General features: G+C 39.8%; 1 protein-coding gene across 1 annotated transcript in view; it reads right to left on the bottom strand.

Annotated features, from left to right (window-relative positions):
* Positions 1-14,485, bottom strand: part of PTPRK (protein tyrosine phosphatase, receptor type K) — a 791,004-nt gene extending 776,519 nt beyond the window's left edge. Inside the window, exon 1 of the mRNA XM_019520302.1 lies at positions 14,254-14,485. Within this exon, the coding sequence (XP_019375847.1) occupies positions 14,254-14,341 (88 nt within the window). The 5' untranslated portion in view covers positions 14,342-14,485. The remainder of the gene's footprint in view (positions 1-14,253) is intronic.
* Between the last annotated feature and the right edge of the window lie 96 nt (positions 14,486-14,581).

Below are 14,581 nucleotides of genomic sequence, written 5' to 3'. Positions count from 1 at the left end.
CAGCAGGGACTCGGGGAAAGTCTGTTCACCAGGGCCCCTCTTGGAGTCACCAGGAACAATGGCCACAAGCTGAGGCAGGACAGGTTTAGGTTAGATATTCGGAAGAACTGCTTCACTGTAAGGGTGGCCAGAGCCTGGAATAGGCTTCCCAGAGAAGTGGTGCTCTCACCTTCCCTGGAAATCTTCAAGAAGAGACTGGATAGGCACCTGGCTGGGGTCTTATGACCCCTCCCACCCCCAGTGCTCCTTCCTGCCCATGGCAGGGGGTCGGACTAGATGATCTGTCCAGGTCCCTTCCGACTCATTGATTCTATGATAGCATGAAGTGGGCAAGCAGGGTATATGTTGCAGGTACCACTTAAAGGGGAGGGGCACCAGAAAAACAAAGGGAGGGCACCTCTCCATGCCATCCCATCCTCCACCAACAGAAAGCAGCTGGCACAGGCAACGTGTGTCATAGGGCATGAAGTGTTCTGGGAATCATGGTTTTATACAGCAGCAGTGAAATTTGCTGGTGTTGTGGGGGAAAACTGACCTCAGTTTCTGGCACCAAAATCAGCAATGTTTTTGCCCTCTCAATAAGGCTTTCTGTGGCAAAAATGGGTGGGGGGCAGAGGGATTTCACACCCCCCCCCACTAGCAATGAACTCCAATAGAGAACTGATTCCCACAACACTTTGTATTTCAAGACACTGCCCAACTGTTGCTTGCTGCTGTTCCTGCACGCTACAAACCAAAAGGTAAGAGGGGAAGGATGATAAAGGACTGCCCTGGGCACAATTTTCCCACATTACACTTCTTCCAATTAGAATGATCCTCAGCAGTTGGTCTATATAACCACTGTTGGGGTTCCCTAATGACAACACCCAAGCTCAGAGGAAGCTCCTTTCAAGCCTTCCTCACCTGTGGTCACCACAGCCCAGCCCCACAGGAGACACCCCTTGAATTTCACCACTACAAGCAGCTTTACAGGTCTGAGAATGTAGTTGCTTTCCCATTCTCATTTCCAAGAGATAGAGGGAGACTATTCAAAGAGAGAAAGGAAAAACAGAAGTGTCCCAAGCAATGTGTGCCCACAGACACAGGTACAGAGTGGGCAGAGAGAAATGTCCAACCCGTAGCAGACTATAAGAAAAAAGAAAGGAGCGTCTCACAAAATAAGGGGAGTGACTGGTCAGAAGGAAGTTTGCAGAGGATGAAAGTTTCCTAAATGCCTTGATTTTTAAGGAAAAAATCTTGAATTTCCATGTTGTATTTAACTGAAGAGGATCACCCTGCACACTGAGAAAATGCCAAAAGTTTACTTTTCATCAGCACAGCTCAGACTCCTGAAACGCCAATGAGCCCTTCAGTATAGCACAAGTTTAATCCAATGGTACTCAACCTTGTTAGACCCCAGGCAGCCCTCAGAAAATGATAGCTCTTAGCTTTTGCTCATTTTTTGAGTACAGAAAAATACTAGAGCAGTTCTTCTGTTGCAAAGAACTCAGAAAAACTATAACAAGTCAGAATGTTTTTGACACTATCAGCTCCCATTTGAAATCTAATTTATTCTGTGAATCACATGTAGGTGTTTGGACACCTAACAGTGCTGAAACTTCATAGCCATCCATAGTACCCTCAAAAGGATCTTGTAATACCCAAGGGTGACATAGCACACTTGCTGAAAATCACTAGTTTAACCCCTAATTTATACCACATCCAGTATCTCCATTTTGCAACTTAGGCTGCTTTTCCTCCTCACCCTACCTTCAACTTGGAAATTCTGCATTTAAAAAGTAAAAAAACCCTACACCAAGTTCTTCCAGAGTCTAATTCCTGCTCCTTGTTTGCCTAAACCACAGCAAAATGAAACAGACCCAACAGTTACTAGTTTCACAGCTGCCCAAAGTACCTTGAACAGTAAAAGGAAAAGCTGACAAGACTATTCTGTTTTCACTCTGCAGTACATTACAGAAATCTAAGCAAAGGTACCACAGCTGCCTGTCTTCCCAAGAGCTTTTCTACAATTACAGAGCTGCTGCCATAGTTATACCAGCCCAGGCCCAGCGGAGGAAACAAGCATATGATGGCCAGAAAGGTTTTTTCTGCCTCCAGTTAGGCCACCTTCCCAATAACATTAGCTAAGTCAGTATAAACCCTCTTCTGTTAGCACAGCTGTATGCTGGACACAGGTTTTGTCAATATACCTACATGAGCCAAGAGGTAAGATTCCCCCCACCCCCTGGTCACAATGTAACTATACCAATAAAACTTTGTAGTATAGGCTAAACTAAAGTCCATAAGCTACACACTGTTAATAAAACATTGCTGTACTTTTGTAAAGTCTCCCAATCATGAGTTAGCAGCCTGCTTAATAAAAAAAGGAAAGCAAATTCTACAGAAGGTAAAGCAGTTTCCTCTCACCTAGGAAGAATGGGATTGTTTGAGTCTTCCACACGTAAACTTCTGAAAAACAAAGTGCTTCGCTTTATATAAATGTGCCCTTCATGTAAGTCTATGTAATTACAAGGCATTGCTATTTTAAATATGGTCCTTACAATTACTTATTTGCCAGACTACTAATCTTTTGCAATGCTCTGGTTAATCTACAAGCCTTTAACAGCCATAAATTGTCTCTTTCTGATAACAAGATCCCATGTGACAATTTCTGTCACAGGCAATTTTTCTCTTCTTACTATAATTTCAGGTTTCTTTCTTCATGCCAAAATCTGTGAAATGCGCCTGAGACCATTTCTTACAGGAAGTGAACAACCATATTGGAGGAAGTAAGAATAGTCTATAGAAACATTTTTCAGATGTCCCTATTTTCCCAAGAATTAAAAATTCTCTCTCTCAAACAGCCACAAGCAGCTAAAAACTATTATTAAACATCTATACACTGGCTTCAATAGCCAACACTTTACAATTTATGTGGCTAGAAAGACAAACATCACCTACATGTAATAGTGCTAAGTGCATTAGAAATGCATAAAAGAAAAATCAGCATCTCAGTTATATTTCTTCAGTACCTCCCCTCACCTGAGCGCTGAGAAATTATGGGTCTTTTTCCCCCAGATGGATTCTGGAGTGAAGCAACCAATCAAACAAGCTATTTCTAGTGTATTAAAGGAAAAAAAAAACAATGGGGGAAAAAAACCCACATTTTAATATAGTAAAAGAGCAACTAAATGCTTGTTGCCTTTTGCCTTGTAGCACACCTACAGTATCTTTTTTTTTTTATGATTTTACTCCCTCATCACAAGAGGTCTTTAATAATGAAAGTCCACTAGTTGATTACTTCACCTTTCAAGTATATTTTCAAGTTCCAGTGTCGTTCATCAGTCCTTTCTAAATTTCAGATTCTCTTTTCCAAACCCAGAGTTTTATTTTCATAATGCACACATGCATGCACAAATTAGTATTTTCATATGACTTCACACCACTGATGCATGTTATTTATGAGGCAGTCTATGCCGAAGCTAGGCACATGTATGAGTACATGGGTATGAAGAGTTGTTTTGGCGGGGATGGGGGGGGGGTTAATGCTTTTAAACTATTTTGCAGAATAATAAGTTCCAACCTCTCCTTCCAGTAAGCTGGTGACTTGCAGTTTTGGTTGCAACAAAGTCAATATCAATGTTTGTACAGATGTTTTGACACCATTGCACAGAGCATTACATTTACCATGTCTTTCCTATTTTTTGCCCTACAAATAAGCTTTAATTGTAAGTTAAAGTGTGCCCCTATTATCTTCCACCAAGGTTTCCCAGTAGCAATCAAACAAACTAATGCTTCAAAACGTTAAAGTTTGATATTACTTTGTTACAACTTTACACAAAGTTGCACAGAGATGTCTATTTAGTCAAAACTATGAATTAAGTACCCATTATGCAATCAGAACCAGCATTATGATGGTGCCTCAAAGCAAATAAAAATATTCTTCTAGAAATAACTAAAACATTTGCCAATGTCATTCACTCATTATTGTATCCTCTAGGGACTGTCTAGTATATAAACTAATTAAATCTGAGCACTTCCTGTAGTATTTCCTTCAATTCTCGATTGCCAAAAGCTTCTTAATCTTGAAAATTGAAGCCCATATGCTTCATACTTGAATGCAGATTCCTTTATTCAGTGCATCATCTATACTGGTCCATTTTACAGATTTTTCAAAGATATTACCTTGCAATATTGCAAAATTATGCTGAACTTCCCATTTTTTAGAATGCCTTCACTAGGCAAATTACTTGTTCAAGGAGATGGCATACTTTTATTAGGGAAGTATTTTGCCATAAGGTACTTCACATGGACCTCTGAAATACAAACAAATCTAGCATTTAACTGTGTTCATTTCCAAGCTTCAGCAATCAGTGATGAGATGTTTATAGTTAGCATCTGGATAGTATTATTGTACGCAGCTATCTACCAGATTATATCACTATTTCTAGGGTCTGCAAATGCTATTAATAATTACAAATGCTGTTCTTCCAGATTCACAAGCTCATCATGTAGGCCATAAACTTCAAGCTGAAGGTTCTAAAATACCTTTAAATTGACAGAAACCATGTAACATGCTGCCCCTCCTTGAATGATTATAAAAAACAGCTGTGCCTTGCTCCCTCTACTCTAAATGAGCAGGCTAGGTTAATCTCCTCTCTCAAAAAGCTGGCCACTTAACACAATTCCTTATTCCAATCTACAGCTGATAGGAATGCAAATCAGATACCAGAAGAAATAGACCTTTAATTATAAATACTATAAAGACATTAGAAAAGTGATATTAAAAAACCCACCAAAAAAAGCTTTTAGATTAATGTGTTTACAAATACTCAACTGCCTAATACTGGTATGTAAATAAAGGATTTCTAAACCATTTGTGGCCTTCCACCAACCACTGGGAAAGACTGGTTATATGGAGGCACTATATGCTTTGAGCAGCCCAACTGTGATCTCATGGAGAGCTTCTGGCCTTTAAGAGATTATCAATGAAACCTTAGCAGAAATTGGAACTTCAAAGCAATATTTTAAGGGAGCATAGTAGTGAGAGAAGGAGTGCACCCTCAAGTCACACACACACAAGACATTGCAGAATCTTTGGCAAAAGAGGGAGAGGGGGAGGTGCCATGCTAATCCAACTGAAAATATTGAACCTAACTCGTTTTGCCATACACCGCCACAAATTAAGAAAAGAAAAGAAAATCCACCCAATGCCATTTTTTTTATCCAGAGTTAAATTAGCTTGTAACCCAAGGAATTATCTTTCAACTATATTATATTGCACTAGTCTAAAGTACTTTATTTTAACATAGGGAGATCATGTTCACTTTCAGAAAGAACTGTATTTCACCTTAAAGCAAGCCAATGGTTATGCATCAGAAAGGGCTTTGCTTTTATCCAGAAATAAAGCTGCCATTCTGTTTTGAAAACAGGTATATATAAAAAAGCTGAAAGATGGTTTGAAATGGAAAGTGCCTACACTTCCTGATCCCGTAAACATTTCTGCACGCAAGAAACTTAAGAGTAGCCATATCGACTTGAACAGAACCCTAGGTCCTTAAGAAACTACTCTGGCATTTAAGTGTTGGCAGAATAGAGTATATAGCCTTAAATTCTGTATTATCACAAATTTAGTTTCCAGTACAATGAAAGATGGATTACCAATAAAAAAAACTACCCCAAGGCAACAGTTGGGGGCTGTCATACAAGTCATACAGCCCTTTTGGGCACTGTATGAAGGAAAACTGAAAGTTTTGCTGGTTTTGATTATCTTTTCAAAGAGGATTTTTATGCCTCTACTCCCACTTCCCGTCCACACATTAGGAACCCAGATCTTATCTACCCTTACAAAAAAATAGAAATATGATTGATGCACACAAAGCAGAAGCAGTGAAAGCTGACCAGTGAACAGGGGTATGGGGCTTTAGTCACACATTTTAAAACTGCTAATGTTTTACTTTTTTCTTTCTCCTAATAATTAATAGCTGAAGTAACATGAGAACCAACCCACTCTTCTCTTTAATTAAGATGCAAAAATTGATGACATTTACTTTGAGGCCTTATAACAGTCATCCATGAAAACCAAGAGAGGCTAGAAAACAAACTGGAATCAAAGGGGTGGAGGGGGAAAAGAAAGAAAAGCCAAGGACCTTTCAGGTCTTTTTACTCTTAAAGCAGTTAAAACAATCTGTTTGGTTGGTTTTAAATATATTATTTGCAGGTCAAAAACATAAAACAGATAAAATTTACCACTCAACATGCCATTCTGATGGATCACTTGCAAGAAATCCTCAACAACGAAAATTTAAAAAAAATTCAAGACGACAGAGGTTATACAAAATATGATGCTATCTTCAGTATTTTAGATTAGTTGGCTTTGATGACTTACCTTTCTAACTGCTGACTGTTGTCAAGTTACGAAAATAAAAACCCAATACCATATGTGAAGACGGAAAAGAAATTCAACTATTCCTGTCCACATGTATAGTCACAGATAGGGTATAGAAGAAGACATCTCAAGAACTAGTAAGTTAGAGCTAGTCACCCAAGATAATTTAGAGTATGCAGAGCCTGAACAAAGTGAAATGACACAGTTTTTTTACAAGTCAAAATGTTCTTTTATTACCACCATTACTGGCAGGATGAAAATGAGCCTATTATCATTTTTACTTCTCATTGTAGTTTGGGAAGCAGAAACAGCAACAGCAAAGTGAAACATACAAGTTTGAAGCACTTCTGATTACCTTTTTTAAAATGTACTTTAAAGTCAACTGTTATCTTAGGTTAATCAACAGAATACCCAAGAAAAAGTTATTGTAGAGTAACATTTCTATGCATTAATCAAAATTCTAACCTACAATACTTATTATCCATTTAAAAAAAAAAAAAAAGAGGTTTCCAATTCAATACGGTAAACATTAAATCAGAAGCTGCTAGAAATTATTTTAATTAAAAGCAAATTTGTTTTGTCATGGCATTTTAATCTGCAAATTAATTAGACTCATATCCAACTGTATGGTTCTGCTTTACCATTATAGAAGGGGAACACATACGTACAAAGACACAGCACACCACTCAACTCATCAGCATAAATATGGCAGACAATGTGTAATAAAAACAATTAATATGATTATGACACTATTTAATTGCAGAAGAAACTAAAACTGGCTTCAAAACAATTAAGTCTCTCATAATACATCAATCCCAATCACAAGGGAACTGCTGGAAGAGCATGAGAAACTGTAGTTTTTTTTAAATCATCTATTGTATAATTTTCTGGGAATTATAGCCATATTAAACTATATTCTTACAAATCCATACCTTTAACAGATCCCATCCTGAAATGGCTTACTACCAAGAACAGTCCCATGCTGTTTATATTATAACAAACCCCATTATCAATACCAAGTGTTTGTATGATAGGGTTATAAAAATCATAAATATACCCCCTGTAATTACTGTACTGAAAACACATTATTACAAATACACCATACGCATTACTATGGCATTTTGTCAACCAACTTCCTCCCTTTTCCTTAAAAGGTACTAGCCTCAAGCCACACTGGTTTTGCTGACTTAAAATTTGAAACAATTTATAAATAAATAAATAAAAAGCCCCTGGAAAACAACATAAAAAGAAAAGTTTAAGAGGGCGTGAATTAATAAATTATTTTCTTAAATAAGCGTTTTCTTTTCATTACTGGATAGTTGAACCAAGATGTCTCCCTCAGGTTTCATCTATATTTCAAATGTTATGATGCATGCACACACACACATCTATGCCAACAAAAACTGTAACACAAAAGCAATTATGTCTGCAATTATTCCAGTGTCCAAATTGGTTCTTAACCTAATCCAAGAAAACTGGCGACACTAAGGAGGGTTGCCACTATAGCTTCTGCAGCAGATCCTTGGTTTTATAAACAAGGCCCTCCTCTCCTTTTATGCATTACATTTTTTTTCAAAGACAGTGTGAATGGCCTTTAACAAAAGAAGATTCTAAAGTCAGTAACTCCAACCTGACCATACAAACACAACACGCCAACCCCTGCAGATGATACCCAAGCAAGCATAGGAACCAACTTTTATTTTTGCCGGGGGGGAGCCTAGATGACATACATGTGGAACGTTTTACATATTTCAGGTGACAGCCCCCTTTCCCAGGTGGGGCCAGGATCCTGAATCCCTCACCTACTCAGCAGCTCTGCAAGCAAGGTATTAGGTAAATACAATGCAACTAAGAGGTGATAGCCTCAACCTTAACATGTTCTTTGCCCTCAGTTGCTACCAGGTAGGATATCATCCTTTGGGCAAGAAGAGCAAATAAAGTGAACTTGATTTATTTATCCTGAATACAGGTCTTTGACCCAGACCCTATCAGACATCACAGATAAATTAAATGTCTACCCCCCATCCCATCCTCAAGTACATTTTCATTTATGGAGACCCTGGTGAGAAGATACCATCACTGGTATGCACAGAATACAGAATCCTTTGCAAGTATTTAACCTTTTTTTCCCTTACTACCACAACTAAAATGCTGTGTTTTCCACAGCTGCTTGGCCTATTTACCAGCACAAGGAGGTTCAGAATTTGGCTGAACATGATTACTGCCCCACTTCTACAGCCTGTTGCAGTTATGTTTTATATGTTAGTTCTTAAGATCTTGCTTATTCTCATTTGTCAGACAGTACTCTTTGATTCTGCTCAATATTTTAAAAATTGTAAACTGCTGAAAATAAGGACAAGTATGACTCAGACATGGATTTAGCTGTTCAAACAGTCACTGAAAGTAGATTTACTCAGATTAACAAATGGATCATTCCTAAATGAAAAATGTGGAGTCTCACCTTAAACGAAAATTAAAATGGGGTAGAGGGGGAAATTCCCACCACTATTCCTTCAGATACAAGTTGATTCACTGCATGTCAGTGTTGTAAACGTTTATATTATGATTTCCCCTTCTTTGAACAAAAGCCACTTACTTGCATAAATAACTAGAATAAATGGTACTCTTAAGTGTGCAAACAAGTGGTTAATTGTGACCTTACCCACTAGAATTAACTAGTACTATACACTGGTATCTCATCCACATCATCACCTCTGCATAAGTATAAACAGCCTCTAATAGTCTCTCAGTTTGCCTCTATTCTCAGGTGTTTGTTTAAATAGTTTATTTTAGGATAAGTTCAAATGGAGTTTTAACAGGTATTCTTCCAAGTCATATATACTCTATATTTAATGTGAGGTACTAGGAAAAAAATGCACCCTGCATAAGGAAGACAAAACAAGATGCAGATGGACACATTTTCACAACACAATCAGCTAAAATAGAAGGACTCCTACCACCGGGTTAGCTACCAAAAATTCACTCTAACATCACTGGTCTTAATTTCTGCCTCCCCACCACTTCAACAGCTGTGTTTGTTTTGTTCATAAAATAAAACATGTGTACTAACAAAACTTTAACTAATCTTTATGTCCTACTTTCAACCCCATCCCAAATGCCTATGAACAGCAGCTAATCTTCTTTCGCCACCAGTCTGTAAAGCAGCACCAGTCTTCACAAGATATACTGCTTCTGTTAAGTTTAAAATTGAGACTAACTGTAAATATAACAGCAACACTTGGCAACACTAACACGCAATAAAATATATTGGCTATTTGGCTTAGCAAAGGAAAGGCTAAGGCAGTGTCTTACTCATAAACCAAAGGAGGGAAACAATCTATTTAAACTGAAGCATAATGTTGGCACAAGAATAAATGAGAATAAATTGGCCAGGAATAAGTTTAAGATAGAAATTAAGATAGAAATCAAAAGGTTTTAGATACATCATAAGAGTGATATATTCAAAATAGCCCTCCAGCCACACAGGAGGATGGCAAGAAACCTAATTGTTTTTTTTAAAAAGGGTCTTCAGCAGTTTATGAAAGATACCATATGCAAATATGCCATAGTATCAGCATGAGACTATACATAAGAATATGAGACTGGAACAGATCTCGTAGGCCCAGTCCCATGTGCCTAGTTAAGCTGAAACTCAGTTTGAATCTACACTGTAACAATGCATTCACTAGTGTTAATCCTCATCCAAAAAATTTTTGTGGAAAATCAAGCCCGAGGCCTAATAAAGCTCCCAAAAAACCAAAAATGATGAATCTCAGTTCCTTGTCAGTAAGGTTTCTCTGGCTATTACAGTTTGTCAGACTGCACTGATCCATGGGTCAGATATACCTTGGAAGAAAGTGTTATTCCAGGCTTTGGGTATTTGATAACTAGATGGGATCACGTGATTTAAGAATATTTCTAATTGCTTTTGATTATTTTAGTAATGGCCTCAAATGTTATTATGGATTTAAAAAATAAAACATTAATTTCATTTTACTGAGCATAAGTAAAGAGTTTGGAGTGGTTCCCTACATGTTTATACCAATATGATTTATGTAAATGAATTTAATTTATCCAATGTGTTCAATTATTTCATCAAAATTACTTCATTTATAAGGAAGCTGCAGTCTAAAGACTAATATCAGACTTCCAAAGTCTATCTTTGGGAGATAGAAGTTTTAATAACATTTAACCAAAGGCCTAGAGCTCTATAATGCTTAATCCAACAGTAGTGATTGCTCATACATGGAGAACATATTAAACAAGACAATATAAAATCATCTTCTTTAATTATTCCTAATTAAAATATGTTCTGAGATATAAGAACTAATTTCAGAAGTTTAAATATACTATATTAACCTCAGTATCCTAGAATTCATAACCTTATATGCCTAAAGTAAAAAAAACAAAACAAACTTGTATGGATACCCTCCAAGGCAATACAACTCCCAATACTGCGGTTAGGGCCAGATGAAAACCACTAAATATTCTGCAAAGATTCTTTTAAAAATTCACTTTTTTCCTAAATGTTAAAATATTTATAATTAAGCAGCACACATTTGTAAAGAACAAGTTCTTAAAACATAACTGATCTTTTACTTATTAAACTTCAAAGTCATAAATGAAATGTATGTGTGTGTGGAATACCTAGCCTCAAATCAGACATTGCTAAAAGGTTTCAACAGAGAAAATCTAAGCTTGCACAAAGTCTAACGGCCATGGAAAGAAGCATAAAATATTATGAAAAGGCAAGAAACTTTATAAAAATCTTAGTTATACCTTTGAAAAAATAGGCACCTACCATGTTTCAGCTGCATTTGAGGGAGTTGGTGATTGCATGGAAGAAAAAGCTTCCATCTACAGTTATTTAATCTCAAAATCCATGTTGCTTCTCTCTCTCCTCTCATTGCTGTTCTCATTTTTCCTGCATTTTCTCTAACTTGCTCCTCCTCTGCCTTTTCCCCCCCATCTCCTTCCCTTGTGCTTTCGTAGAGCCCATTGGGAGGGAGTACAGATACCAGAAAACCATTTGGAGGAGGTTTTGACAAGCTTGTGGGTCATAGTTTGGCCAGCTCTGTACAGCAGTGCATCACACAAACTAACCTGAATAGCAATACTAGCTTTCAGGTCTGGTCATTATTTGTGGATCAAAAAAATGTTTGAAAGACCACAAACAAAGAGAAAAAAACAATTGTTTCAATTAATGCACTGGATATGTATTAGTACCGGTGCTGCAGGTACTGGTAATAACCCCAGATTGAACCTGGATCTCTATTAATGATCAGGCAGAAAGGATGAATATTAACATCTTTTTAAATTCTCATGATTCAAAGCATAATAATACACAGGATGCTGGACAGAAACTAGAATGAACTTTAACTTGGAAAACTGCAGGGTAATATATCAGGGAAATAAATCAAAGGGACGTATTCAGAAAGCAGTAATGCTGTTAGCAACTGTAGGGTATAACTAGGCAGTAAACTGGATGAATCGCTAAGCCATCTACAGGGAGGTATCATGAAGTAGAGAGAAACAGCATTTCCGCACATGGTACAGGGAAACCCTCACCTTGGGTATATTTCTGAACCCTTTATAAAAAGATTTGACAAGAAATTCAAGGATATTCAAAAGAACACTATTAAGATGTATCAGTGGTTGGCTTGAGACTTTGAAAAGAACATTAAATTTGCACAGGTTCACTAAATTTAGGACATTCAAGGCTGGACTAACTATCAAGAAACAGAGTAGAGAACAACCCCACAACCATGTGTGGGTGGAGGGGGACATACCATAGATCCTTTTATTTGGTGCATACTCTGTGCTACCAGTAGAATGTATGTGACAGATTACTAATAGAATCTGTATCTTTTGATACAGAACTTGTAGTATCTGTATCTTTTGACAGTGTCAAAAGTGGTGTTCTGCCAACTGTTAAAGAAAGGAAAGCTTCTAACTGATGGAGTTCTGATCATTAAAACACTTTGCCACTAGAAACTTAAGTCACGGATATACAAAATAAGGTCAGGTAACCCTGCAGATGCAGCTGTAGATCACAGTCAGAAGCTTTACCTACTCCTGTCAGAATCTCCCCATATTCTTTTATGTTAACCCACTCAAAACAAGTATTTTGCTTTTTGTTCTCTGCTGAACCCCAAGAGGGCTTCATTTATATTTTCACACGAAATATGGAAGAACATTCAAGTTAGCACAACTCTCTGCACCTTTTCAAGCCATTGTTCAAGCTAATAAAAGCAAGTGCCTTAAGGTCAGATGATACATGGAACACTTGACCACATCAGGTGAGTGTTATTTTATAATATAGTCTAATTGCAAAACTACATTTCAGTGAACAGAAGTGACACATGAAGATATTTTATGTTTTGGCCTAATACTTTACCAACTCCTGTAATAGGCCAAGTGCATATCTGGGACTCCCCCCCGCATTTCTTATGTGAAGTGGGAAAAATACTGTAAGCCTTGCTTAGATGCAGAATTGTAGCACACAGCCAAGCCAGGCACAAGGGACACAAAAGCTCTGCCTAGGATCAAAATTACCACGTTTGTATCAGCATCTTTTTTCTTTTTTAAGTAACAATTACCATGAGGCACATTTCCTAACCAAAAAGAGGAAGACAGGAGAGGTGAGGGAAGAGCCCCAACTCTTCTTTGCAAACTGCCCTAACAGCCTTTCCAGATCTCATGAACCCGTGCACTTTTAATCAGAGTAGTTTCCTAGGTCATGGTTTTTATCCAGAGAGTAACTGCTGACTGGACAGGGCCCCTCTCAAGTCTCTTCAATCTGCTGTATCCATTGTAAGAGAAACATGACACACCAGGAGAAGCCAAGCAAAAGCAAACCCAAAACAATTCCTCCCCCTACACACACATTTCATTCATTTACAAAAGTAGCTTGACTACCCTTTAAGCAATGCTCCCCATCAGTCCAGACTTGCACGCTACAGGGCACCTGGAAGAGATGTGCTCGCCCCACACATATTCATAATCCAACTCCCTGACCAAAACACAGCTCCTGCCTCCCATATCCATCACTAACGTGGTCACAACCCTCTGTCTGCAGTGTTTCATCCTCCCTGCCTGACTAAGCTGCTGCGGCCGCCTCATTGTTACCTTCTCACTCTGCTCTTTGCAATGCCGAAAACCAACCCAGAGGCGGCTGCAACCTTTTTCATAGAAAATGAGGGTTGGCCGGGACCTCAGGAGGTCATGCAGTCCAACCGCCTGCTCAAAGCAGGGCGAGCCCAAACTAGATCAAAGCTTTGTCTACCTGGATCTTAAACACCTCCAGGGACAGAGCTGCCACCACCTCTCTGGGCAACCCCGTGCTTCGCCACCCTCCTAGCCAGAAAGGGTAGTGGCTCCTACCAAGAAAGGAGAAAGTTTTTTCCCCTAATAGCCACCCTAAATTTCCCCGTTGCTCCTTGTTCTGTCCTCAGTCTGGCTCCAACCGCTTTAGGAGCCCCCCTTTTCGGGCTGCTCTGAAATCCCCCTCTCAGCCTAAAGTCTTGTCCGGGCTAAACCCGCCCGCGGCTCCCTCAGGAAGTCACCGAGACGGGTCTCAGAAAGCCTGTGGCCCCGCCGGGACCTGGGGAAAGGAGCGAGGCAGCCACACAAGTGTGTGGTGGCGGGGCGGAGAGGGGAGGGGAGGGGAGGGGGAAGCTCTCGGCTGCGGGCGAGGCGAGGCGGGCTCCGCTCGGAGGCCAGCGAAGCCCCCTCGGCCTGCGCAGCAGGTAAAGTTACCAAGTTTAGCCTCATGCAACCAGCTGGGATGGAGGGGTGGGGGGCACAATCCCCGCTGTGCCCCCCGGGAGTGGAAGGGAGGGCTGGAGCGCTGCCCAAGTGGCGGGGAAAGTTGAGGAAGCACTCACCTGCGGAGAGCTGAGCGCGGGCCGGGGAGGCAGCGAGCAGGGCGAGCGCGGCCAGCAGCGGCAGCAGCAGGCGGGCGCCCGGCTCCATGGCCGACTTTGCAGAAGTTTTGGAGCTGGGGCTGGCGCGGGCGGAGCTCCCGTCCCGTCTCGTCCGTCCGCAGCCCCCCGGGCGGCGCACCCCGGCCCTCGCGAAGCAAGCGGCAGCTCCTCTTACTCCGGAGTTACTTTGCTTCCCAGCGAGCGGGCAGGGGAGGAGCCCAGCGCTGGCGTCAAGCCCGAGCCTCGTCGGCGGGGGGGACGCGGGATGCCGGCCTGGAGCCCGGGCGCA

The sequence above is a fragment of the Gavialis gangeticus genome, unplaced genomic scaffold (assembly GCF_001723915.1).
Source record: "Gavialis gangeticus isolate Ggan-Ray unplaced genomic scaffold, GavGan_comp1, whole genome shotgun sequence".
NCBI classification, from domain to species: Eukaryota; Metazoa; Chordata; order Crocodylia; family Gavialidae; genus Gavialis; species Gavialis gangeticus.
This window is presented reverse-complemented; position numbering and strand designations above follow the sequence as displayed.